This window comes from Archocentrus centrarchus, chromosome 22 (assembly GCF_007364275.1).
Source record: "Archocentrus centrarchus isolate MPI-CPG fArcCen1 chromosome 22, fArcCen1, whole genome shotgun sequence".
Lineage (NCBI taxonomy): Eukaryota > Metazoa > Chordata > Actinopteri > Cichliformes > Cichlidae > Archocentrus > Archocentrus centrarchus.
Window position 1 is genome coordinate 15335864 of NC_044367.1, and position 26993 is coordinate 15362856.

At 40.2% G+C, this 26993-nt stretch overlaps 3 protein-coding genes across 4 annotated transcripts; 1 reads left to right on the forward strand and 2 right to left on the reverse strand.

Annotated features, from left to right (window-relative positions):
* Positions 1-137: 137 nt before the first annotated feature.
* mok (MOK protein kinase) lies at positions 138-9334 on the reverse strand. 2 transcript variants are annotated; one of them, XM_030718213.1, is made up of 12 exons: positions 8992-9334; positions 6962-7076; positions 5937-6026; positions 5784-5854; positions 5616-5694; positions 5482-5530; positions 5216-5394; positions 4913-5014; positions 4457-4630; positions 3870-4029; positions 2043-2240; positions 138-1790 (listed from the first exon to the last, which is right to left on the reverse strand). In XM_030718213.1, exons 1-12 carry the CDS (start codon positions 9173-9175, stop codon positions 1713-1715), a joined length of 1479 nt encoding a protein of 492 aa, XP_030574073.1. In that variant the 5' UTR covers positions 9176-9334; the 3' UTR covers positions 138-1712. The 2 variants fall into 2 exon arrangements, with proteins under 2 accessions (XP_030574073.1, XP_030574074.1); XM_030718214.1 differs by lacking the exon at positions 8992-9334 and adding an exon at positions 8544-8776.
* nemf (nuclear export mediator factor) lies at positions 9313-19319 on the forward strand. Its single transcript, XM_030718211.1, has 32 exons — positions 9313-9559; positions 9667-9735; positions 10563-10665; positions 10843-10968; positions 11087-11235; positions 11325-11392; positions 11484-11573; positions 11667-11740; positions 11826-11896; positions 11988-12063; positions 12162-12302; positions 12413-12621; positions 12714-12887; positions 12973-13036; positions 13509-13597; positions 13693-13796; positions 13875-13937; positions 14052-14164; positions 15066-15123; positions 15212-15270; positions 15356-15476; positions 15563-15863; positions 15966-16008; positions 16110-16159; positions 16268-16412; positions 16635-16712; positions 16829-17035; positions 18271-18306; positions 18418-18524; positions 18596-18639; positions 18747-18826; positions 19065-19319. Exons 1-32 carry the CDS (start codon positions 9501-9503, stop codon positions 19140-19142), a joined length of 3249 nt encoding a protein of 1082 aa, XP_030574071.1. The 5' UTR covers positions 9313-9500; the 3' UTR covers positions 19143-19319.
* Positions 19306-25308, reverse strand: klhdc2 (kelch domain containing 2). Its single transcript, XM_030718215.1, has 14 exons — positions 25178-25308; positions 24274-24555; positions 24100-24179; positions 23889-24006; positions 23580-23692; positions 22180-22264; positions 21911-21994; positions 21623-21703; positions 21432-21490; positions 21123-21232; positions 20963-21035; positions 20761-20848; positions 20618-20670; positions 19306-20537 (listed from the first exon to the last, which is right to left on the reverse strand). The coding sequence occupies exons 2-14, from the start codon at positions 24535-24537 to the stop codon at positions 20414-20416; spliced, it is 1332 nt and encodes a 443-aa protein (XP_030574075.1). The 5' UTR covers positions 24538-24555; positions 25178-25308; the 3' UTR covers positions 19306-20413.
* Positions 25309-26993: the final 1685 nt, after the last annotated feature.

The window sequence follows — 26993 nt, forward strand, 5'->3', positions numbered from 1 at the left end:
TTGTTTTTCTCCAGATGTACTGATAATTAATGCCATGTCAGGAGTTTGTTGATATGCCAGCTTTGAATGGAGATTAATGACAACATACAAATGGTGCTTGATGCTGTTTTTTTTTTTAAACTTTAATAATGTGCCACAATGACAAACAATGAAGTGCAGACTGAGTCACAGTCTGGTTTAAAGAGCTCACAGCTCTGAGAGAAATAAAAACACAGTCCCTCAAGTGAGGGGTATAGAGGTACTGGCCAAGCTACATTTTGCCACAACATTCAAAAATCTTTATTTAGACCCAATCTGCCATCAGTGTTTAAACATAACTGTGCAAAATTTGCCTCCAGATGCAACACTGAGACTGAGGACAGTTCGTTCTGGTTGTTGACATTTGTACAGAAAGACTGGGGCCTTTTTTAAATTCAGTTTGTTCCAAGATCTTCCATCACATCTATACAAATGTTATAAACAAGAGTTCAGCCCCAACCCTGAACATTTTCATCTTTATTACTTTACAACTTTGAATTGCAGTGGATTGCAGCATGTGAAGTTTTGCAGGTAAGGTAGTGCACTCGTCTCAAACTGGACCCCTCCAGTCTTACTGGAGAGTAACTAAATTCCCTTATCACAGCTTTTCCTCAAACCCTCTGGGAAAATTTATGCTATTCAACAAAATTAGTGGAGATTTGTTTGAAATGGTTTGAAAAAATGCAGCTGTTGGAGCTTCCGGAGTATTACACTACAGATTCAGTCTCATTCAAGTAATGTTTGAACTTATAGAGTTCTCATAAAAATAGTTGGGAGGTCAGGGCAGGGTGACAAATTGAAAACATTTGTGTTCACTTTTTCTTTTTTATACATCCGATAGATGGGACATATTAGGTGATCACCACAGTGCGTGGGTGTCCAGGTGGGGTCCATTAAAGTGTCCGTTCAATAACTCGAGAACTGTTCAGCTTACAATTACTAAACTTCATGGGTAGATAGCTTATGACCAAAGCAAGGTTGGGATTGGATATAGGGTCATGGCTAAAGTCATATAGTTAAATTTGTTTTCAAGTTTTTTCATGTCCACTTCATATCTAAGAAATGGTTTGAAGGATTTTGATGAAACCGTGCATGATTATTCTCCATATCAAGACATTATGCAGAGATCAGCTCCTGGAGGTCAAGGTCATATAATTATTAAGTCTTTGCTTTTCATGTGACAACGAACAGTGTGACGGACTTATTTTGCCCCACTAGGCGGTGCTCTTGTTGGTGTTAAGATCAGCTTAATCATTTGATTCAAAATTGTACAATAAAACTCAAATGAGCCCAAGTGGTATGGCTGCTTTTTGCAGGTGTCATATTGCTCTACAAGAAGTCTTTCAACTGTGGCTCTCCTATGGTACAATGTGTTCAATTGTCAGCCTCAGACTGAAGTCTATTTTAAAGAGTTGTAAACAAAACCTGACAAAGTCAAGTAAAACTATACCTACATACTCTTAATCCGATAGATGGAAGAATATACTGTTTATGAATTTCATAACATGGTTAAACAGTTTGGTGCAGCAGTCATAAGTGGTAAAATAACAGGTTTTATGGTCTTATGTGATTTCCTTCTCAAGCACAGTTGGGATATTTTACAGATGTGTCTTAAACTATCCATTTCAGCACAGGTCTAGCCAGTATTAAGAGGCATTTTTTTTTATGTATGTAATACTTGTTGTTTTTGGCTCTCAGCAGCCTCCATGTTTTCTATCCAGAGGTGGCATATAGTACGTCTTGAAAGCTGCATGGTGTGTGTCATCCCGGGGCTGTGAAGAGAGGAAATGCAGCTAAATGAAAGCCCATATCAAAAAGCATCATCAGGGCACTTACTTAGTTGTATTAATTTTATTACTCAGATTTTTTTCTTAAAACCACATAGTGACCATTAATACGACAGTGTTTTGTTTTTTTTTACTGCATTTGTTTAGTGCTCTTCACAGATGCAGTTCACAGGAGGATTAAATGAAGGATTCAAAAATGTGAAAATCCTGATATCTGTGTAGTACTGCTGTGTTTACCTTGGCCAACTGTGACTGGCACTTTTTGGATGTGATTGTTGGCAGTGTGCCTCTGTGAGTGACTGTGAATGCAGGCATAGTGGAGACTGGGAAGGAGATCTGTGGTCCCGGTACAACCACATTGAGCTTGGGCAGCTCTGCTGGATAATGCGGGATGTTCCGTCGGATGAGGGTGTCTGCTACATGCTTCATGTTGTGCTGGAGAGAGACAAAGTACCAGATGTATTTGGGAATGTTATTATAACCGACTATCGCTGGCCAGCAGAGGCGGCAAAAGTACTGACATTCTGTACTTAAGTAGAAGTACAAGTAACTTGTTAAAAAATACTTTGGTAAAAGCTGTAAGTACTGGTTCAAATTCTTTACTCAAGTAAAGCTCTGAAATGTACTCAAAGTAAGAAAGTAAAAGTAGCTCTTTGGAGGACTATTGTTTGTGTAAAGCTAACTGAACCTCATTATATATTATTGTAATAATATAAAATAATGCATTAGAATACAAACATTATTCCAATCTAATTTTAATTCTAATGAATGCACTCAGCTTGAATCTGTTATATAGGACACAAGCTGTGAAAGGTAATTTAAAAACAGCTCTATTCTCTGTGTCCTCCATAGCAGTGGGTGCCTCCACACCTAAACACAAACATGAGGATACTCAGGGGTTACAGTGGGATTCAGAAGGTGGAGGAACCCTAAGATCAGTTGTAGTGGCTCCGCATGGGGAGAAGAATCACAACTTTCTATTGTGAGCTCTAGTAAATTTTCTTGGTGTGCAGGCTACGATCAGCTGACCTGCTGCTGCTGCTGCTCTGAGGTTTACTGCCCTGTGTGGATGAACTGAATTCACAAAGATGTAGCCCAGTATTTCACGAGCTATCTTAATATATGTTGAATTCAGTGAATGAATCTAAACATCAACAGCCTTGATTCAAACTCATCTCTGCTGCTCTTCATGTAACCTGTAACTCTGACCATGAACACAGACGCTGTGCGCCAGTCCAACACAGAGCTTTACTGTAAATACAGTACAGCAAACTGACCTGTTTATTACATACTAAACTGCAGTATTTTCATACAATCTTTGAATAACACAAAATCAGCATACTTCAGTTTGTTTTGCAGTCCTTACTTTTAAATCTAACCTCTCTTCTTCCTCTCCTGTCCTCTTTCTCCATCTCTGAGTGAACTTCTCTCTTTTTTTCTCTCCCTGGAAATACAGCAGCTCTTCTTTTAGCTAGCAGACACACTGTGACAAACTGCAGACACTTTGTGTGTTTGCTGATGCTTGTTGAGCATTTAGAAACGTTGCATTTAAAATTACCTGCCACACATTACTCTCTTTATGCTCGGTCCTCTTCAGTAGTGTTAGCTGAGATACTGAGGTACTGCAAGCACAACTTATGAACTTGGTCCGGCCCACTGTTACCCCTGATTATAACACTATAAATGACACATAAATTATATGGTTTTGCCTGTTTTTGTATGCAGTAAGCCTCGGGGATTGAGGATACATCAGTACGACTATCTCTTGTGTGTTATTGTTCCTCCATATAGACTCAGATCATTTGATGTTTGACGGCGCAGTGACCGGAAATGCAAACTTCTCTCAGACACGTTAAACCTAAAGTAACGAGCCTGTTTCGAAAATCTAAGAAGTAGAAAGCACCGATATTTGTTTAAAAATGTAGGGAGCAAAAGTAAAAAGTAGTCAGAAAAATAAATACTCAAGTAAAGTACAGATACCTGAAAAATCTACTTAAGTACAGTAACAAAGTATTTTTACTTTGTTACTTCCCATCTCTGCTGGCCAGTAGAGCTTGGACTTACACTCATTAAAGGTGTTTGTCTTGTGTGTCTTCCCCTCAGTTGTTTCCCAACCCTGGCTGGCCGACAGATGTGCTCAATGGAGTTTTGCATCACACTACTCCCTATTATATCCATAGTCCCAGAAACTCTGTGAAGAGTCTCAGTCTTCTTATCTGCCATCCTAGGAGAAAGAAGCAGAGCAAACAAATTTGTATCCAACCATCCAACTCTGATACAAATGAAGGTTGTAATTTATGTCCTAGACCAGGGGTCGGCAACCCGCGGCTCATTCAGGCTTAATCTGCGGCTCGTGGAAGTAAATTATAAAAGTAGCCAATTGAAGTGCATTTTATTTTTGTCAGTTCGGTTTTTGTTGTAGTTTTAAATTGAAACATTATTGTGATCTTGAAATATTAAAATAAAATAATTTTATTTATTTATTTTTGTTTCTCAATATATGCGTCACTCGCGGCTTCCGCTAGTATTTGCGGCTCACACTGTTTTGTTTTCCGTGGAAACCGGGTTCAAATGGCTCTTTCCGTATTACAGATTGCTGACCCCTGTCCTAGATAATATCAGTTATCATTTAAGATATATAAGTGCTTTACCTTATTTCCCTAAAGTATGTGTGCCTTAGGGCTGTTTCTGCAGTGATTCGTTCATCTGGGTCATAGGCAAGCATCTGATAGAGGAGAGACAGAGCTGGAGCTGGACACTTGGGGATTAACCGTGAGATACCAGTGCCTTTCTTTGGGGGGAAGTTGAAATGCATCGCTCTAGACCTGCACAGACATTATAACACCAAGACAAGCATTTCTGAGCACACAAAACATTTATAGTTCATTCTGCACAAAATCAGTCAAATCTGACGAAAGTTCTCACCTAACCCCCTCAGAATCAGCTGATAGTTTTTGTATACTAACTTTAGCATATTTAATTAAACCATGCAAAAATTATGTCACAACAACAGTCTCCTCAAGTTGCTTTATATTGTAAGGTAAAGACCCTGTGTGTGTGTGTGTGTCTGTCTATATATAAAATGTCCAATAATAATGACCACCTACTGCTTGAACTTTTGGAGGACACTTTGATCAGGTGTTCCCAAAACATCATGAATCTTGGCAACCTGGTCCAACTCATTGGTTCCAGGGAAGAGGGGATTCAAGCTGAAACACACGGGTATTAATGTCACAGCTGCCACAGCAAAGCTATTTACATAGGTTTCTTTGACACTTTTTTATGCTAGTAGTGGGAAGACAGGAGGCCAAATTATCCAGAAAGCTGAGAATGTAAAGAAGGGCAAATGTGGTGCCCTCTAGCTAAACTTAAAGTATTGCAGGTGAAATTCTGTGTCGCACACAAGATACCTCATGATTTCAAAGAAGACACAACCGGCACTCCAGATGTCCATCTTAAGGCTGTAGTACCCATCAGTGAGGAGGCACTCCGGAGCTCTGTACCAGCGTGTGGAGATGTATTCTGTGTGGGGGGGCTTCGAGTACACGCTCCGACATGAGCCAAAGTCACCAAGCTTCAAAACGTTTTGCTGCCAGTTGCACAAAATGCATGTTAAAAATACAAGTGCCAACTGTTACTTACTTGTACATCAGATTACTGTGATGATGCATCTCACTTTTATGAGAATGTTTTCTGGCTTCACGTCTCTGTGAAAGATCCCACAGCTGTGAAGGAGAAAACAGTCTCAGCATACCTGATCGGTGACTTTTATTTCATCATTTCACGTGAACTTGAGTGTTTCCTTTTTACCTGTGCATGTGTTCAAGTGACTTGCAAAGCTGGTACATGTAGTGCTTTACTGTATGGTCAGGCAGAGGCGTTTTTCTTCCTGCAAGCAATAAAAACAATTATCATTCTTAACCGGCACAAAACAAGCCTACAATTTAAAGTGATTTACTCTGTCAGACTTTAACTTACCTTGTATGAACTCATAAATATTCATCTCCATCAGCTCACATATCAGAGATACCCTTCCAGTTTCCTTGTCACTGAAACATATTAAATGAATATGACCTACCATATCATACACAAGATTACGATACCAAAAACTACATGATAGGCAACACTTACAAAATCAGTTCATGTAGCTGGACAATATTTGCGTGTGGGCTCAGTCTCTTCATTGCCTGGACTTCCCGCAGATTGTTGGCCTGCTCCAGACTTAACGGAGAAAAGCGGTAGCACATTTAATATGGCATGGTTAAAAAAAAATGTATGTTTTAGGACATAATAAAAATAATCTGGTCCTTACAAGGTCTCAAAATTAAGTAAATAAAATTTTCAGATGAACAACAATACATGACATATTACACCATGTCATTATTTATCATTTATAAAAGTCAAAATGCAGAAGCAGTGTATGAAAAATTAAGTAGATCCCGACTGCTTTCATGGGAATTCAGGGGCAGGTGCTGCTAATCAAATGTACTTGATTATGTGATCAGTAGTGTGAGCACCTCTATAAAAGCAGATGTTTTGGCAGTTTGTTGGTCAGGAGCATTTAGCTATGTGTTAATGCCAAGGAGGAAAGACATTAGCAATGATCTTAAAGAAGCAACTGTTGTCCATCAATCTGGGAAGGGTTAAAGGGCGAGAAAGATTATTCACAAGTGAAAAACATTCAAGACAGCTGCCAATCTTCCAAGGAGTGGACGTCAGAGCAAATTCACCCCAAGATCAGATCAATACTCAGGGACACTGCAAAAAAACCAAGAACTCATCTCAGACTCTACAGGCCTCAATTAGCATGCTAAATGTTAAATTTCATGACAATACAATTAGAAAAACACTGAACAAGTATGGCTTGTTTGGAAGAGTTACCAGGAGAAAACCTCTTCTCTGTAAAAAAGAGCAAGCCTTCTCAAACAATGCCCTTTGAACAAATGAGACCAAAAGCCGTTTGGTCAGAATTCAGTGCCACACTTGGTGAAAACCAAACACAGAAGTACTTTTTATAATAGCTTTATTTAGATAAGACAGTGGTGAGAAGACAGGAAAGAGAGCAGGGGGAAGGCATGCAGTAAATGGCAATAGCTATGTGGCATATGGGTCACCACTCAGTGCCACTACCTGGCAGTTATGTCCAGAATACATACCTGTTAATTGTCTGCTTCATGGTTTTACATGCATAAAACTTCCCATCTTTTAAGCTCTGAGCTTTCAGGACCTCTGAAAATGTGCCTTCCCCAATTTTCTTGATTATTTTGTAACCTGCAACAACAATAATAATAATAATAATAAAAAAACACATATAAAATTAAAAAAAAAAGAAAAAAGCAAGAATACATTTTTATCATATTAATAAAAACAAGTCCGCCTTATTTAGAGGGAAATCCTGTGCTCCACAGACAATCAAAATGGGAACACCCCCATTGGATATTTAAGCCCATGATAGTTTTGATGGGAGACGGAGGGCTGTCATTTATTGTCTCCAATATTCTTGCCCTCCTTCACTACATCCATGAATTTTCTCTGTAGTCTTTTCCTTCTGCCTGGCAGCTCCATGTTTGGGGGTGGCTGTAGCTCAGTAGGTTAGAGCAGGTCACCTACTGATCGGAAGGTCAGCAGTTCAATTCCTGGCTACTCCAGGCTACGTGCCAATGTATCCTTGGGCAAGATACTTAACAAGCAACCGTCGGAGTGTTAGAATGTGTGAATGAATGAGATGGAATGTTAGATAATTAAAGCACTTAGCTTAATTAATCATGGAAGTGCTTGTATGAATGGGTAAATGTAAAATGTGTTTTATAAGCGCTTTGAGTGCTCAGACTGAGTAGAAAAGCGCTATATAAGAACTAGTCCATTTACCATTTAAACATCTATGTCACTGAAACATATATGCGTCCCTCCTCTCCACATATCAAAACCATCTCAGCCTTGCCTCTGTAACTTTTTCTCCAAACTGCTCAACCTGAGCTGTCACCCTGATGCACTCATTTTTGATCCTGCTTACAACCTGGTCTTTTTATCAGCGCAACCCTCCAAACCATGCATCATAGCAGGTCTCACTACCGTCCATTTCACTCCTTCTGTCACAAATAACCTTTAACACACATCTCCACCCTGACTGCACTCTCTTCTGCACTGCCCCTTGCTTTGGATGATTGACCCCAACTCATCTACCTTCACTGTCTCTATTCCTTTCATCCTCACCTTTCCACCGTCTCCATCTCATTCACACACACATAAAAAGAAAGAACCCACAAGAGCACAAAGAATTAGTGTAATCTTTACAAGGAAATGTACTTCTGTGTGACTGCAGCTTTGACAGTCAACATAGCTAAATTCAAACCAGATAACATAATTTTATGCTCTTTTCAGCTAAGGGAGATACTTCAATTTTTTAAGTGTCCTAAATTATTAGGAAGCAGAATACTTTTTAAATATATAAGCTGGCTATATTTAATTACTGGACACTTTTTATAGTCTCTCTCTGTTTATGTCAAACACGCACACATTTGCACTGTGGCAATACACATGCCAAGTAAGGTCGGGCGTGCATGACACTCGCACCACGCTAACGTTATAACACCTTTAAACTATGGCAAAAATAGTAACAATAACATTTACTTACTTACAGTTAAAACACCTTTTCAAGACATTTGTAAAGAAATCAGATCGACGTGTAACCCAGTCAGACCTGTCATCACTCCGCTCAGCTCCTAACTTGTTACTTACGATGCATTCCTTTGAGTCTTAGGCACCACTTGTACGTCGGCAGTCCATTACATGCATATGCGGATGGTTCATTTCGATTATACGTTTGAAAACAGGATTATTTGTTGTTTTGCAATTTATTTTATTTCAATTTTTCTTTAGCGCACTGTTGTGTCAAAAGGACACTGAAGCCGCACCGAGGGGGGTTAGCTTAGCCTCGTTAGCGTGAGTCCTGTTAGCTGACCGTCGCCCTGGTAACGGAGCACGCCTTCGCCCTCCACTTTGACCCGAGGAGGAAACTGCAAACTCCGGCTGCCTCTATCACACCAGTCCCAACATAGTTTGAATGAAAATAAACAACAAAATACGCCCTGCCACGTATGAAAAAAAAAAAAAAAAAAAAAATGCCAGTCGAGCGGATTTATTCGCAGCGGGCCCAGATATTTAGCTACATAATTCAGTTTCTTACCTTTTTTCAGGAGATGAGTGGCAGCAGTTAGCTCGGATGTTTTGTCGTTAGGCTGCGGGTTGTTGTTCTGCATGTCCGCAACCTTTCCCCTGTTAATCCAGTCGGTGTTAGGTGGTGTTTTGCACTCATTTCGAAGGCTTGCCCTGTTTTTTACGTCAATCAGCCAATTTGAGTAGTGCATCATTGGTGCACATTTAATCCTAAAATGACGACCATTAGCTTAACAGCATATAAAAACAGGTGCCGTTAGAGCGAAGCTGCTACATTCATATAACAAGCATAACGTTACCAGACAAGTGTCCTATTCACTCACGACCACTGCGTGCAAAAGGCGTGGACCTGATCATTTTTGTGCCTTAACGGCTACCGTAAAAATATCATATGTGCGCATGTTCAGGAGTTACCTGCATGTTTTCTTTGCTGGTTTAGCAGTAAAAATATGTGAATATTCACCTCCTCTGTGTTTACTATTCTCTTTTTTTGTTGCTGTACCCTGGATTTAAGTCACAATGAAAACACGATTTACCACTGTGGATATCAGGGCCGTTATTGCCGAGATCAATGCCAAGTAGGTGATTGTTGTTAAGCTAAGCTAACATTAACTTATTCTCGTCTGACTGCACTGCTTATTTACACGTTTGGTCATTCATGCGGTTTCACCTCCTTCTTTCGCAGTTACATTGGCATGAGGGTATATAACGTGTATGACATCGACAGCAAGACCTATCTCATCCGTTTGCAAAAGTAAGAAAACTAGCCTCTGAAAGTTTTTCTGTTTCATAATGAATGAAGCTATTAAGTAAAGCAGGAATAACACAAAACAAAGACAGTTATGCACTGTTAGTTTTGCATTTCATTTGATAATTTTTGCATTCATGCACAAGGAGCCGCATTTTAGTTAATCTCAATACATTTTTAAAATAAACTTGAGTAATTAGGTGTGCAGTTTATTTGAAAATATGTTTAATGTCTGAATCATTTTTAGTGACTGTTGCTCTCAGATAAAATGTTTTTAAGTCAAAAGTATTATGATACTTTCCTCTCTGAAATTAGATAGAGAGCTACATTACTGTGTAAAAGTGTTGAGCCATCCCTCATTTCTTTATGTTTTACTAGGTGCAGCGATTTATTGAAACATGTGCAAACATACATGGAAATGCCCTTTTTTTTCTGTGTGAATAATTCATAGGTCAGATTAACAAAAAAACAGAACACCATTCTTCTGAAAATGGTCAAGTACAAGGACTGGACTGAAAATGTGTGAAAAAGCAGCCAATGTCTAAAGAAAAACTTTGACCTTCAGAAAACCCAGAGAACCATTGCTCAAGACCACTTTAATGAAAGAAAGTCTGGCTGCTTGGACGCAAAATATAAAGAAATGAGGGATAGCGTAAGACTTTTGCACACTACCCTATTTAAGTCAAAAGTAATATCTGATAGTTTCCCTCTAAACTTAGATATACTCTAGCAAGAAATAAAAGTACTCAAGTACGTAAAGATTATGCAGTAAATGTATTTAATTGCTTCCAACACTTTGAATCAGTGCTAATAACAGAGTGTTGCATTGGCAGGCCTGACAGCAAAGCTGTTCTCCTGATTGAGTCTGGAACTCGTATTCATTCCACAGACTTCGAATGGCCCAAGAACATGATGCCTTCAGGCTTTGCGATGAAAGTAAGAATATCTCTTTAAAAAAAAAAAAAATCTGTATCATTGTATTGATTTTTTTGTAATCAGTTTATTTTGAGATTAGCTCCACTATAGATAAATTATTTAATTAGCACCTTTTCTTACCCTAACATATGGATTTATAAACTGCTGTCAAAGCTTTTCTTTTTCTTTTGTCAACAGTGTCGAAAACATCTGAAGACACGTCGACTGACCCAGATCAGGCAGCTTGGGATTGACAGGATTGTTGACATCCAGTTTGGCTCAGATGAAGCTGCCTACCACTTGATTATTGAACTATACGACAGGGTCAGGAAACAAATCAGATGTGTTTACATTACATGTTTATATTCAAACCCATATCACTTATGCATACCTTCATGTCTGTTTATGCCTATTTGTTGGGGGTGTCCATGTCCATTTTCAGGGTAACATCATCCTTGCAGACCATGAGTACACAATCCTGAATCTGCTGAGGTTTCGGACAGCAGAGGCAGAAGACGTTAAGATCGCCGTGAGAGAGCGCTACCCTGTGGAGAGTGCCAGACCCCCCGAACCCCTCATCGCGTTGGAGCGGTAACGACCTCTAAACTGAATATCCATCTGAATTGATTAGAAATATGTCAGAGCTCTATATCAGTTATTTATAGTTGATTTTTATTTAGGCTCACTGAAATCCTTACCAAAGCACCAAATGGAGAGCAAGTGAAAAGGGTCCTGAACCCTCACCTTCGTAAGTATTCAGATACATATGAGTTTGATCTCTTCTTTTAACATATAGAAAGACTATGAATCTTTTATTTCCTTTCCAAACGCATCTACAGCCTACGGAGCCACTCTGATAGAGCACAGTTTGATAGAAGCAGGATTGCCGGGCTCCATCAAAGTTGACAGTCAAGTTAACGCTGCCCAAGGTATAGTAGAACAGTCGGAGAAGAATTTTTCTTTTTTTTTTCCCGCCCTATAAATCTCCAACTACATTTGGTCTGGCTGCTTTTTATTTCCAGTTGCTCCTAAAATCCTGGAAGCTCTGCAGATTGCAGAAACATACATGGAAAAAACTGAGAACTTCAGGGGCAAAGTGAGTAGTCTTTATTTTGAGGAAATTGAGTTTGAAGTTGTGTCGTAGATTGATTATATTCACTAACTAACATTGTTACATCAAGGGCTACATCATCCAAAAGAGTGAGAAGAAACCAAGTTTAACTCCTGGCAAACCCAGTGAAGAACTGCTCACGTATGACTCAGTTTTTACATAAAGGAGCACCTCTTCATCAGGTTGTTAAATTAAGGATTGTTTAGTTCATGTCTATGATGCCTACTTGCAGATATGATGAATTCCATCCATTCCTCTTTGCCCAGCATGCAAAGAGCCCCTATTTGGAGTTTGATACCTTTGACAAGGTGAATATTAGCATAGCTGCTTACTTAGGGAAGAATAATGAATTAAGTTATTTTTGCAAGGAGAATAATAGCTAATTCTCGATGATCCTCTGACACAGGCGGTGGATGAGTTCTTTTCTAAGATGGAGAGTCAGAAAATCGACATGAAGGCCTTGCAGCAGGAGAAACAGGCTCTGAAAAAGCTGGAAAATGTTAAGCGGGACCATGAGCAGAGGTTGGAGGCCCTGCACCAAGCACAGGTTAGCAACAAAGGCTTCACATAATAATTCATGCTTTCTCATATGTATGCACAAGGCGATGTGCACTGGCCAGTCAGTTTATCTTGACTTTGCTGTTTTGTGTGCTGCAGGAGGTGGACAGAATAAAGGGTGAACTAGTGGAGATGAACTTGCCTGTGGTAGAGAGGGCGCTGCAGGTGGTGCGCAGCGCACTGGCCAATCAGGTGGATTGGACTGAGATTGGCATCATCGTCAAAGAAGCACAAGCTGCGGGCGATCCCGTGGCCTGTGCCATCAAAGAGCTGAAGCTGCAGACCAACCATATCACCATGCTTTTAAAGTGAGATCATCCCCGAAGCAATGAACTTAATTGTCCTAATTGTTATGTGAAGTCAGATTGATATGCTCGGCTCTGTGTTGTGTGACACCCAGGAATCCATATATTTCTGAAGAGGATCAGGAAGAGGAAGAAAAAAAAGAGCTTGTGGAGGAAAAAGGGAAGAAAAACAAAAATAAAGACAAAGGACAGAACAAGAAGCTGCAAAGGAACAAGCCCATGCTGGTGGATGTGGATCTTGGCCTGTCCGCTTATGCCAATGCCAAAAAGTAGGTTGATGTGTAAGGCACACAGTAAAGCATTATGAGGGGGGGGGGGGGGAGTTGATAGACTTTATTACTGTGTGTTTTTTAGGTACTACGACTCCAAACGCAGCGCTGAAAAGAAGGAACAGAAAACCATTGAAGCAGCGGATAAAGTGAGAAAACCGTCATTTCATTTTTCCATATGCTGTGATAGGACTGTACATTCAGCAGGAAGCAAGACCCGCATTTGTTTTTGTGAGGAGCGTTGTTTGTTTATGCATTAAAGCCCTCTTCCATGGAACCAGCTCCCAGTTTTGATTTGGGAGAGAGACACCCTCTCTGCTTTTAAGATTTTTGCTTAAAACTTTCCTTTTTGATAAAGCTTATAGTTAGGGCTGGATCAGGTGACCCTGAACCCTCCTTTAAGCTGTGTCCATACTGGAAGCGATTTGCAGTGATGACCAGGGACTGTAGAAAGTTGACTTTTCACTCTCTGTGTGTTTATACACCACTCTTCATTTAATTTAGTTATTATTCAGCTTTGCAGTTGGTTTATACTTTGCACTCTTGTGCTTCAACTTTCATAACTTATTCATACCTAACTCAGATTTTACTTATGAATTTTCTAATTTAATGTCACTGAAGGCTATGAAATCTGCAGAGAAAAAAACACAGCAGACATTGAAAGAAGTCCAGACAGTGACCACCATTCAGAAGGCCAGGAAAGTATACTGGTGAGACACGTTTGAATATGTATGTGTATGCATTCTTTCTTTATAATAGGCTTGATCTGTTAAATATGCTCTAACTACCTGTTCCTACCTGGCAGGTTTGAAAAGTTCTTGTGGTTCGTCAGCTCCGAGAATTACCTCATCATTGCAGGAAGGGACCAGCAGCAGAACGAGATGATTGTTAAACGATACCTCCGGGCTGGTAAACAAAGTTCTACACACGTCCCTTGGAAAATCAATGCCTTCAAAATTTGGTTTATCTCTACTTTTACCTTCTCAGGTGACATCTATGTTCATGCTGACCTCCATGGAGCAACTAGTTGTGTCATCAAAAACCCCTCAGGTAAACTTGAACCAGTGTTTTCAATGCATTTTTTCCACTGTGTGACTAAATTTTAGACTTCATGTTCAACTAGTTTGTCTTTATGCCCTCCACCTGCTCGTCTTCTCACTCCAGGGAATCCCATCCCTCCCCGTACTCTGACGGAAGCTGGCACCATGGCTGTGTGCTACAGTGCTGCTTGGGATGCCAAGATTGTCACCAGTGCTTGGTGGGTCCATCATCATCAGGTGAGCCATTTTGCACTGTATTATTCTTGTTTTCTTTTAAACTTTTAAAACGTATCCATAGCATTAGGAGTTTTCTCTTTCTGGCCCCCCCAAAAGTTGCACACTTTAATATTAAATTTGACCTACTTTACCTTTAATGATGGTAGGCATTCACCATGCCATCATTTCCGTAAACTTATGCAATGTCACAACATTTGCTTCCATCCAGAGTTACGTTCATTTTTCGCCAAGATCTTATTGATGATTAAAGGGTCGGACCGCTGTGTAATGTTTTCACGAGCTCATCCCAAAGATTCTCAGTGGGGTTAAAGTCTGGACTCTGTGGTGGCCAATCCATGTGTGAAAATGGTGTCTCATGCTGCCTGAACCACTCTTTCACAATTTGATCCCAATGAATCCTGGCATTGTCATCTCAGAATATACAGGTGCCACCAGGGAAGAAAAAAATCCATTGATGGAAAAACCTGGTTATTCACTATGTTCAGGTAGTCAGCTGACCTACATAACACTGCCGCAACAGACTACAGTAGTGACTCGGCGTGATGGGTGCATCACCTCATCCGCCTCTCTTCTTACCCTGTTACACCCATCACTCTGGAACTGGATAAATCTGGTCTTATTAGACCACATGACCTTTTCCCATTGCTCCAGAGGCCTATCTTTATGCTCCCTAACAAACCAAAGACCTTTTTTTTCCCATGGAAAAAAAAAAATGGAGTAACACAGGGTACGTCTTCCTATGTGGTTGTATAATTTAATCCACTGGATCAGTTGCAGTAATGGATCCAGTGGAAGACTCTTACCTATCTGCTTAGTTAAATCCAGATATTGAGGCATGTGGTGTGTTTTATAGTATAATAATTTATTATTATTCAGTGGTACTATGTATTTTTTTTCCCAGGTGTCTAAAACAGCGCCCACTGGCGAGTACTTGACAACTGGAAGTTTCATGATCAGAGGTATAAAAAAAAGTGTAATTCAAATGCATAAAAGTCCAACTATGATGAGATCAGAGAGGGGACTTACTTTTGTTATTTTTCTCCTTAGGAAAGAAAAATTTTCTGCCACCTTCTTACTTAATTATGGGCTTCGGGTTCCTCTTCAAGGTAGGTACCATCACTAGCTGTGAGTATATTTTCAAGCCTTTATCATTTTTCAATAGTTCAATTCTATCTCTTCTGCTTTTTACAGGTGGATGAGCAGAGTGTGTTTCGGCACCAAGGGGAGAGGAAGGTGAGAACCGTTGAGGAAGACATGGAGGAGGTCACATCTGGAACTGCCGAGCTATTAGACGAGGGAGAGGAGCTTGTAGGTGGGAAGATATGATCAATGATATAATTTGATATGTTTGTAAAACCCTATGTTCATGTGTTGAACCCATCTCTGCTGCCTTTCTAGGGGATGACAGCAGTAATGAAGATCAGAATGAAGAAAGAGGAGAAGACGGAGAGACCAAGGAGGTGGAAAATGAGGTGAAAAAGGAAAACAACGTAGAGGAGGAGGAGGAGGAGGAGGATGATGATGATGATGATGCGGGTGGAGAAATAGACGCTGCTCCTGGAGAGCTTGCAGCAGATACAGTCGAGAAGGTGCCAAAGCAGAGTGATGGTGGTATGGAAAAAGAGACGCCAACTGAAGAGAGTGAAGAACTTAGCTTTCCAGATACAACCATCACCCTCTCTCATTTACAGCCCAGCAGGTAATAATACCACTAATCAAGCAACAGAAAGGCCTTTATTAACCAACAAATTTATGATTGCACAATTAAAAGCACTTTAGTAAAATGTCTCCTTATTTCTAGGAGCACTCAGAATGCTGGTTTCAAAAAAGAAACAACTACTCAGGTGATTATTACCATCTTTGGACATTAAAGTTAAACTCTACTCAAACTCTAATTTAAAGTTAGTGCAATCACTAGCCTAATATTTCATTAATTTCCTTTCAGGCTGAGGTAGATTCACAAGGGAAAAAACACATGACTGCCAAGCAGAGAAGGTGAGTACATTACAAGCAGATGATGAAGGCTATATTTTACACAGCAGTTCAAAAAAGCCATGAGCATAGAAGAGTGACCAGTTACTGTGTTTCTGTCTCCGCACTTAGAGAAGAGAAGAAGAAGAAACAGCAGAAACAAGAGGGTTGTGACAGTGAGGAGAAGACTGACAAGTCATCCGGTGGACCGGTCGTGGATCAGGGGTCAAAAAGTGGCGGCGGGCCCTCTCAGCAGCCGCTGAAGAGGGGGCAAAAGGTGAGACAGAAGGACGGAAATCAGTTTGTTCTTTGTTGCACAACAGTCAGATCAAAAAAATAAAAAAAAAATGAAATTATGAAATATTTTTCTTTTAAATCTTGCAAGCTAAAGTTTGATTAAATTAGAAGCTTTAATTTTATTAACTAGTTAAAAAATCAGCTAAAGGGACCAGCTCATAGGAGGCTACAAACACAATGCATGCGTCTTTTGTCGTTACAGAACAAACTGAAGAAGATCAAAGAAAAGTACAAAGATCAGGATGAAGAGGACAGAGAGCTGATGATGCAGCTGCTCGGGGTGAGAATGGATAGAAAAACAAACCTCAATGTGCAGCTGGCACTACTGTACTTGTAGTGAACATGTTACTTGATGGTGTCACAATAAATAACATTTTAGCTGCTTTGCTTCCTCAGTCAGCTGGGTCCACAAAGGAGGAGAAAGATAAGGGGAAGAAAGGAAAGAAAGGGAAGGGGAAAGAGGAACCTGTCAGGAAACCGGCCGCTCAGAAACAACATCAGAAAACTCGTAATGTGGAGACTGCAGTGAAGAAAGCAGAGGAGGAGGAAGGGGAGAAGAGGCAGCCTGGAGAGGAGGGAGGTACTGCAGAACAGGAGGATAAGGTAATAATAGATACGAGTTTCATAATTGCACAGTTATCCAGCTGTATTAACAGAGTTACCAGCAAAGAGAACTTTCAGGTGCCCCTTCATTTCTTTACATTTTGCTAGGAAAATGAAAGCGATCTATTCAATTGTGTAAAATACAGTATATAAGGCAAAGAAAAGTATAATTATAGCATTCTTGAAAGTCATTATTTGGTATGACCGCCTTTATTCTTCAATACAATCTGAACGTCCTTGTAATTCCTTTAAGTAGTTTTAGGGAACAGTTCTCCAGGCTTCGTGAAGGACATTCTGATCCACCGTGTTTTGCACATGTCTGTAGACACTCACTGTTGTACTGCACTCCTGACCTCCTCCGATTTGAACCAGGGGGTTCAAATTTGGATGTATCACTGCATCAGACCTGGTTCCCCTGATTTTCAGTCCAGTTCTTGTGCAATTTTGCATATCTTAGCCTTTTCTCCTCATTTCTCTCCCTTATAAATGGCTTCTTGACAGCCACCCTTCCACTGTTCACTGATGCTTTAGTGAACAGTAGATGGAGCAACTGAAGGGCCAGATGCATGACTTTTTTCCTATTTCTTAAGGAAAAGGCTTTCAGATCCTGCTCATCTGCTGTACATAGTCTTTTAGGCCTGCCACTACTTCTTTTGTCCTCTACTAGTCCAGTTTCCGTAATTTTTTTTTTAAGGATTCACTTCACACTGTACTGAGATTTGCCAAGTTTTTTACTAATATGTCTTTGGGAATCACCTTGCTAGTGCAAAAATACTATTTCATACCTGTCAAACTGTGTTATCTTTGGTACTTCTCAAAGATTGATCTAAAGAAATTGGAACAAATTGTTTTTGTGACAGGCTGCTAACAAATGTGTGTAAAGATATAATTGTTTTTTTAAGTCGTCTGTCATGTGTATGGACACTAGTTCATCCCTCTGAACCCTCAAAACACATTCCTCTGAAAATGGTCAGACACAAGTATCGGACTGAAGATGTGTGGAAAAAGCAGCCAAAAGCCTGGAGAACTATTGCTCAAGACCAGTTTACAAAAATTCAAGAAATTCTGGCTCCTTAGAAACACAGTATTAAAGATATGACTGGCTCAAGACTTTTACACAGTACTTTCTATAGGACAAACCTAGCTGTAAGCTTTGGATGACTTGTGACCACAGACTGTATGATAGCTGGTGGGTTTTTTTTGGTTCTTAAAGTCAGTGCTTTCTCCTCTTTCAGGAAGATGAGGTGGATCAGGACAACCCTGGAGCAGAGGTAAGTTTCCAGTGTAAACATTTAAATATGGATTATCAGTCATAGAAAATTTTTTTTTAAATACTCTCAAAAAAAAATGCTTCATTTTGAATTATTTGTGTGTTGCCTCAGGAAGCAGAGAATCTGCTCACCTCTCTAACAGGCCAACCTCATCCCGAGGATTTGCTGCTGTTTGCTGTGCCAGTCTGTGCTCCATACACTGCCCTTTCCAACTACAAGTGAGTGTCATTATTTTTATCTTGTATTAGTTAAAGAGGCCAAAGGTTAATGAGCCATTTGTTTTCTGCAGACACAAAGTGAAACTGACACCAGGTTCTCAGAAGAAAGGCAAAGGTAAGAGCGGTGATCTGCACCTGGATTCAGAAAGCTTTTTCCTGATGTTACCACAGTAAAGATTGTTTTTAGAGCCGATGGTAAATTCTTGTTTGTGTTCCTACCAGCTGCACGCACTGCTGTGTCCAGCTTTATGAAAGCCAAAGAGGTGTCACCAAGAGAAAAAGACCTGTTCCGCAGTGTCAAGGTAAAAAGCTATTACGGCATTTAACAAGAGTACTGTCTGTTAATCTGTAGCTCTGAAACTATACACTAAATTTATAAATATCCACTAGAAAACAACTAAAAACTCGATAGTCAAATAATTCATCATTTAGCAAGGAACGCCAAATCTATAATTATTTGCAACTGTTATGACGTGGTAGTGCTGTTTTCCTTGGTGTTAAAATACAAACCGTCTCTTCTCTCACGATCCTGTGCTGCAGGATTCTGATCTATCCAGAAACATGCCAGGAAAAGTTAAGGTGTCTGCTCCTAACCTGCTGGCAGCCAAGAAGAAATGAGCGATGGAAGAAATGCCCAGCACAGAATTGCACTTCAGTTCACCGAGACTGCCCAGTTCATCTGTATTTCAGACATGGGTGCTTACTTGCCAGTGGTGTGTCCTTCCTTCAGAATTCTTTTAATTTTAAGATCATATTTGTTGAACATGTAAATTAACAAAGCTGAATATGGCATGTGTTTATTTTCTGAGTACAAATTATACATTTCAGTAACAATATGCCTTGTTATCCTACAATAAAAATCGTCAAGGAAACTTTGTGCAAACCAGGCAATTACAAACAAGGCCCTACTGTCATTTCAGTGCATCATGGCTCCAATACACTTGCAGTTTGTTATTGATTAAATTAAGTTTATATGCTACAGTAGCCACTTTTGTCCAATTTACAGGCTACAAAAGTCTCTTTGAAAACACAGAATCACACACATCCTCACAGATATATAAATAATCACATATATACAAATAAAGACTTAAAGTTAGCATTTCTGTGCTTCAAAGTAGATAGTCTTGTGTAGCATAAAGCACGAGTTTTAGGTTTGTGAGATCTCAATTACTCAGATTAGTTATGGTAATAATTACAGCAAACCTATTTCATCCCACTTTGGATTTGGAACCACTGTGTTAATGATGACAATTTAAACTTTTTTTTTTTTTTTTAAAGAAAATCTCAGAATTTGAACCTCCACCTTTGATTACACCTACAGGATGAGCTATAGCCGTTGGGGAAGTTGCTAATAATCAGAGCTGAAGTCCTGCTACATTTCAGTCACCATTTTTGTGAAACAGAAAATCCCATTCAAAGCACCATCATAGATTTAGCTGCTTTAGCTTTAGTTCACTTATCTTTACAAGACCCCCCCCAAATCAATTACTGCAGCACATTTAGAATGGACAGAAAACCACACCATCATTTAAGCTTTTCAGCAAGAGTGTAAGAAGTACTCCTCAAAGAACGCTTAGAAGGAAAAACTAATCCAAAAAGTAGTGAGGTTTCTCCTCTTGTATGTGCTATCCTAAGAACATGCTGTGCATCACCTCCCCTCAACACTGAAGGCTGTCCCGGCAAGATTTACAAGGTGATTAACAGTTTTGAGGATGGCCTGCGGACCTTCATGTGTCAGGCAGGACACATTTCCAACAAATCCAAAACTGTATTTCCTGGAGGTGTTTTTATGTACGCAAGTGTCCACACACGTGGAAAAGGACTACCTGCTTTCAGAAAGCATGTATCCCTTCCATACATACATATTGTCCTCTAATCCTTGTCTTAACCTAAGATCCCAGTGTGTTGACAAGTGCCATTCTCTGTTTGAGGCTGTGCAGGAGGTGTTTAGGCAAACAGTCCCAGTAGCTAGACAAACGCTCCCTGTGCTGTAGGACAGTCTCCATACAGAACCTGGAGATCAGAGAGAGTTACATGAATACAACATAATGGCAAAATAAATGAAAATGGGCTTTAGGTCTGTGCGCACTCACCTAACTAACGATTTGGGCTGAACGTTGAAAACCAGTAGCTCATTGCTGTGTGCCTGGGAAGTTGAGCAAAAAGGCAAATTCACTAAGTGGAAACAAAGCTTACATTAACTGCATGTTAAAAGGAGATATGATGAGCATCTTACAGCTCTGCGGTGAGACAGCAGGTTGTTGGCACACCCTCCAAACACAAACACTTCACCATCGGGACCAGCGCATGCTGTGTGCCACAGCCTTTTAAAAAAAAAAAAAAAAAATCACAAAGTCAAATATTGTCCATATTTTCATTTTGCTGAGGAGGAACTACGAGCACACTACCAACTGTTCACAATGACACAAAGTGATTACCTGGGAGACTCTGAGTGACTGTGTTTGAAAGGCTTCCACTCATTTTTGCTCACACAGTACAGCCAAGCATCACCTGAAAGAAAAGAGAATCTCTTTGAGATCAGGGATTATTTTTGAGACATCCGATTATTTGCTCCTCGTGCTCGAGTGTCTCTCTCACTCAGTGTCTCTCTGTCTGTGGTGAAACCTCCAAATAGGAAGATGTGGTCTGATGACACAGGAGTGAAGGAGTGCCAAGAACGGCCCACTGGACCCTGCTGGGGAACGCTCCTACAGTCAGGCAGAGGGAGTCAGAGGGGAATAACAGAACAGAGCATATATATATATTTTTTATATATTAGTTAAATTTACATTAAGAGTACAAATAACACCATCTGTGCGAAGTACTATAGTTTTTGATCTGATTAATAGAGCTGAAAACTTTTTATAATATGGACTATAGATCTCAACACATTAAAAAGGAACTTACATTTCATGCCACTCCCATGTGTCCAGGTTAAGGTAGTACAGGTCATTTAATCTGTAGCTCTGTGAAGAAGAAAAAAAGTCATCTGTTACATTTTGAACATGTCTGCATCTTCAAATGAGTGCACACGTTCATAATTTAGGGGGGAAAAATAATGATTCTTTGTACTGAAATCGATTTTTAATCATCCCTACCTTGTATCGGCCACCAAACACATAGCCTCTGTTGCCAACTGTTGCACAGGCATGAGCCGCTCTGGGTGAAGGGGTGTCTCCCTGCATCAGGCCAAACCAAGACAGATAAATTGAAAATATTGTTTAAGCATTCCATAAAAGTCACTTTTTTTAATTAAAACAAGAAAAAGGGAGAGGTTGCTTGATTACAGAGGATGTGGCCATTTTTTTTTTACTGCAGGGCAGTGTTATGCTTTCATTTATGTGTATAAAATTAAGCCTGCTGAGGTTGTGAGGACGTATTTTTACCGTGGTAATTGGCTGACTCCATGCTGATGTTTCCAAATCCAGGATATGGATGTGGTTGTTCCAGCCTCGCCCAGGACTGTCCCACTACGGCAGTGAAAAACAGACAAAACAGAGGGACACATTTACAATGTTAAGCCATGTGCATTAAGCAACACCTATTAAAAGACATACACTTAATGAAAACAGCATGTAATGATTTCAAAACATAAGTACTTTTATTTTACTTAAACGATTACCTTTAACCAGTTAAAAGATTTTTGTTTACAGACCAAAAGAGAAGACGATTCATCATATTCAAAAGTCCCTCGATGACCTCCCTGTGCAGCGTAGCCATAGCCCCCAAAGTATATAATTCTGCAAACATGAACATTCAGACAAATTTACATACATATGCAACATCTCACAAAAATGATCTCTCTTATGCATTTCTGTGAAATGTATACAGGGTCAGAAATAAGGCCTTATAGTACATAAGGGCTTGAATATACATACAAGTGGTGCTGAAGGTTCTATAATGTGTTCTAACTTGACAAGGCCAAGGCCTATTAACTTCTCATTATTGACTAAGACTGGTAGTTTCTCTTTGTCAGCATAAAAAGGATTTGTTTGACAGCACTCACTGGACTGACAATACTCGGAACAATGAAAAAGATCGAAGAAGGAGAATTGTAGATTCACACAAGTTGGGAAGGCCTCTTGGGGCCACTTCTACACAGCTGCAGATTCCAAGATCATCAGTTCAAACAATTGTACATAAGTGCAAGTTATTCAGATGTGTCACCACTTTGCCAAGGTCTGAAAGAAGACCCAAACTGTGACCCTCAGATGAGAGGAAACTGGTTAGGATACAACAACCAAGGAACCACCAAGGCTCAAGCCTGCTATAACCTGGAAACACCAGCATCACTATCCACAGTGAAAAATGAATTTTACATTGCCATGAACAGAAAGAAGCCCCTTCAAGCTTGACTGAAATTTGCAGCTGCCCACATGGACAAGTCAAATGCCTTCTGGAGAAAGGTTTTATGGTCGGACAAGACAAAGATTGAGCCATCTGGCCACAATAACAAAGGGTATATTTGGAGAAGTAAATGTGAGGCTTTCAAATCTAAGAACATGCATTTTATGGTCTTTACCTTACAATATAAGGCACCTTGAGGACTGTTGCTGTGATTTGGAGCTATATAAATAAAACTGAGTTGAACTGAACACTATACCAACTGTCAAGCATGGTGGTGGTAGCATCATGCTCTGGGGCTTTTGCTGCCAGTGGTGCTGGTACATTTCACAAAGTGGATGAAATAATGAAGAAGAACTATCTCCAAATTCTTCAACTTCACCTCAAATCAACAGCTAGGCAGTTGGAACTTGGATACAATTGGGTGTTCCAACAGGACAATGACCCCTAACACAGCAAAACTTGTTTCGGAATGAATAAAGCAGGAGACATTTGTTTCAAAAGATTCCCATATTCACCAAAGTCATAACCATCAGTGTGCAAAGAAGACTGGGATCAGCTTCCTGTGGTTGATCTAAACTTAGTGAAATTTAACCTCATTTTCTCGAGCACAATGAGTAAATACCATCCATGCATCTAATTATTCAATACTATGTTTGTTTTTTTTTAAATCCAGGTTTAAGAAACAAAAAAAAAACGTCATTCTGTTACCTGTTCTTCTGAACCCAGCATCCTAGCTTATCCTTGGACGATGGAGGAAGTCCTTTAAGATCCCTCATTTCCTCCCACACAAGGCTGGGACCTCTCAAGGGCAGGCGGTAGATCTATGAAGTGCATAAACAAAGTACTTCTGAAAGACTATCCAAACAAACACCTGGCTGACATGCCTCAAAGTCTGACATGCAAACATGATACAAGCAATCATTTAAAAATACCAGAAGCTGTTAGAAAATTTGCTTAGTGTAACACACACACACACACACACACACACACACACACACACACACACACACCCCCTACCCTGTTTGTGTTTCCCCGGGCATGATGACCTCCAAAGAGGTAGAGGACTCCGTCAACACACACCCCACAGCTGCCTGACATTGATGTGTGCAGGTTACCTCCAGTTAAATGCTTTGCCCTATGAATATTCAAAATATTTAGTTTTGTTATTTGTGTACTTTGTCCGTAATCGTGTAAAGCCGTAATCAGTTTGTCAACTAGATGTCCTCACCAGACTCCTGACTCCATGTTGTATGTCCAAATCTCACTTCTTGGCAGATACAAGTCGATGAATCCGTGATTTTGAGCATTCTTTGTTCAGAGGAGGAATACAGTGAAATTTAGATGATCATCACAACAGCAGAAAGATACAGAGCCATAATGACAATGCAGTTTTGGAGCATACCTTGTATCCACCCCACACATACATGATGTTTCTATCAATCACTGCTATATGACCACTGCGCTCAGCTGGGGTGTCCTGCTCAACTGATTCAGTGTCGAATGACTGCTCATCCTCCACCTCCTCATCTTCTTCGTCCTCATCCATATCGTCGTTTACCATCCATGCAAATAATCGGTCATCTTCATCCCTATCAGAGTCGTTGTCATCCTCTCCGTTGGGCAGATCTCCCCTGTCTTCTTCCATGTCTGCCCTTCCCTCTGCCATGCCAGCCTCTCCCGTTTCCTATCAAAGAAAGAAGCGAGGTACTGAGAAATCGGCTAGGTTTTTGCTGACAGGATTATTCTATTAACGCATTAGTTTACCACCCCAGTAATTTAAAAACAGGCAAATGACCTACATTTAAAAACAGAGGAGGTCAGACAAACGTCTTCTTTCAGTTAGCCACAAAATTAGGACAGGTTCTCTCTGTGTTAAGTGGAGATTCATTTGGTTTTAGCCCAAAGCCATAGATTCATTTTTCCATGGCAGCGGATCGCATAACGTTAGCAGGCAGCACGACTAAAGCTGACCTACTTTGCTACCTTAGCTATTTAGGTTATCAAACCAACGTTAGCTTTGAGCATATCTCTTATATTACACGAAAAAAAAAAAAAAACAAAAAACAAAATGCCTGTTATTTCACATATTGACTTCTGACAAATTACACTGACTAAAACGCCGAAAACTGTCTAGCTATAATTCGAGCTAGCAAGCTCCAAACAGTTGTTTCCCTACGCAAAAACCAAACACCCCCGAACACTGGGGGCAAAAACCCCTCAGAAATTATATTTGCTCCGTTTATGTCGGCCCTAATCAACATACAGTTGTCCAGGGGAACACATATTCGCTCCTGTCATCGATTTACCTCGTCAGTTGTTTGGGTTGCCTGCAAATTTCAAACGCAATCAGCCATTTATGTAAGGTCATCACACTCTTTCTGGGGGCACGACCGGAAATGACCGACTTCTTAAATCCACCATCTTTATAAGGTCGGAATTAACGGAGTGGGCCCTCCCTCAGCATAGCCACGTGGTATAAACGTATTATTAGGGCCCGAGCACGAACTGTGCGAAGGCCCTATTGTAATTGCTTCGTTTATTATTTTTTTTTTTTTATTATTTTTTTTATTATTATTATTATTCAGGCAAATGAATTGGCTTTTTGGGGGCTTTATCATATTCAAAAACTCATGAAACTTTGCGCATGCGTCACACCTGGTGAAAATTTAAGTATTTTAATGGGCTCGGGCAAGGGCGCGCCCAAATGGCTCGCTAGCGCCCCCTAAACTGGAGCCCCACCGCTGTGTTTCACGTACATGAATGAAACTTCATACACATGTATATCATGTCCAGGCGCACAAAAAATCCTCTTGGAGCCATGCCCTAAACCCAACAGGAAGTCCGCTATTTTGAATTAATTATGCAAATTTGGCGATTTGCAGCCCTCACACTTTTTCTAATAACTCAGAGGTTTAGACGTTATCATCTTCATATTTGGTTTGTCTAACCTACACCCCCAGGGGAATCTAAATCTCGAAAATGGTGAGTTTTTGCCAAGGGGGAGGGGTCCTTATGCCCCTTTGAACTTTGATCATTCGCCATGAAATTTTGATTGCCTCTCATTCATACCTACATGATCCAATGTGCATCAAACTTCTCCAGTAGGATGAGGGTGCCCCCCTGAACACCAGTGACGTGCAGTCAGGGGAGGCAGGTGAGGCACGGCCTCACCTGTCATCGTGGAAATATAAAATTAAAAAATAAATTAAATGGTTATATTCATTCAGTGATTTGTATTTTAAAGTTCTTTTCCATTTAACTACACCATTTTTAGATTAGTTTTTTCAAAATCGCTGAATTTTTGCATTTGCCGGTCAAATACTAAGAGACGAACGGTGAGGCACCAGCCCGGCGAGCCGCACCACGGATTGCGCAATCCGTGGTGCGGCTCAGTATAGTCATTGCCAATGACTACTAACTGTGCTGGCATGCTATGCAGTGAGACCGGATTACTTTCCCTTTGGTTGTGGCAATTAAAATGTTCTAACACTTTTACTATATGAACTAAATTTCTATATTTTAGCTGGTGTATATAATGCACAGTTTTTTTTTGTTGTTTTTTTCATTAACAACTGTATGTGTGTGTAATGCATTCTTGTGTTGAGCGATCATGAAACTGCTGCGAAGAGACACTAGGTGAGGCACGCAGTTCTCGTGCCTCATGGTAGGGGGCGCTGGTGATCCCAGGGACTCTACGACTCCTCGGCGGCAAGCTACCATAAACAGTTAGCAAGGCCAGTTAGTTTTTCCTGTTGCTTGGCCTTATGTTCAACATGGAAGATTACATAACTCAACTGAAAGAATTTTCTAAACTGGACTTTCAATCGAAGCAGAAGATAATAATTAAAGGAAGACCAACACCGGAGCTAAAAGGTTTGCTTCAGACTATGTTAATGTTAAACAAAACAACTGTTGCCAATCAAATGGTGAATAAGCTATATGTTTGTAAATCTGATGTGATGACGTCAGTGCCTCACCAGTCACGACCCTCACCGCACGTCACTGCTGAACACATACATATGACAATATTTAATATCAGTCGCAGCGCCACCTACTGGGAACAGGAAATGTCATATTTTACACTTGGAGGTCCAGCTCCAAGGTGGTTTAGCAGAACCATCT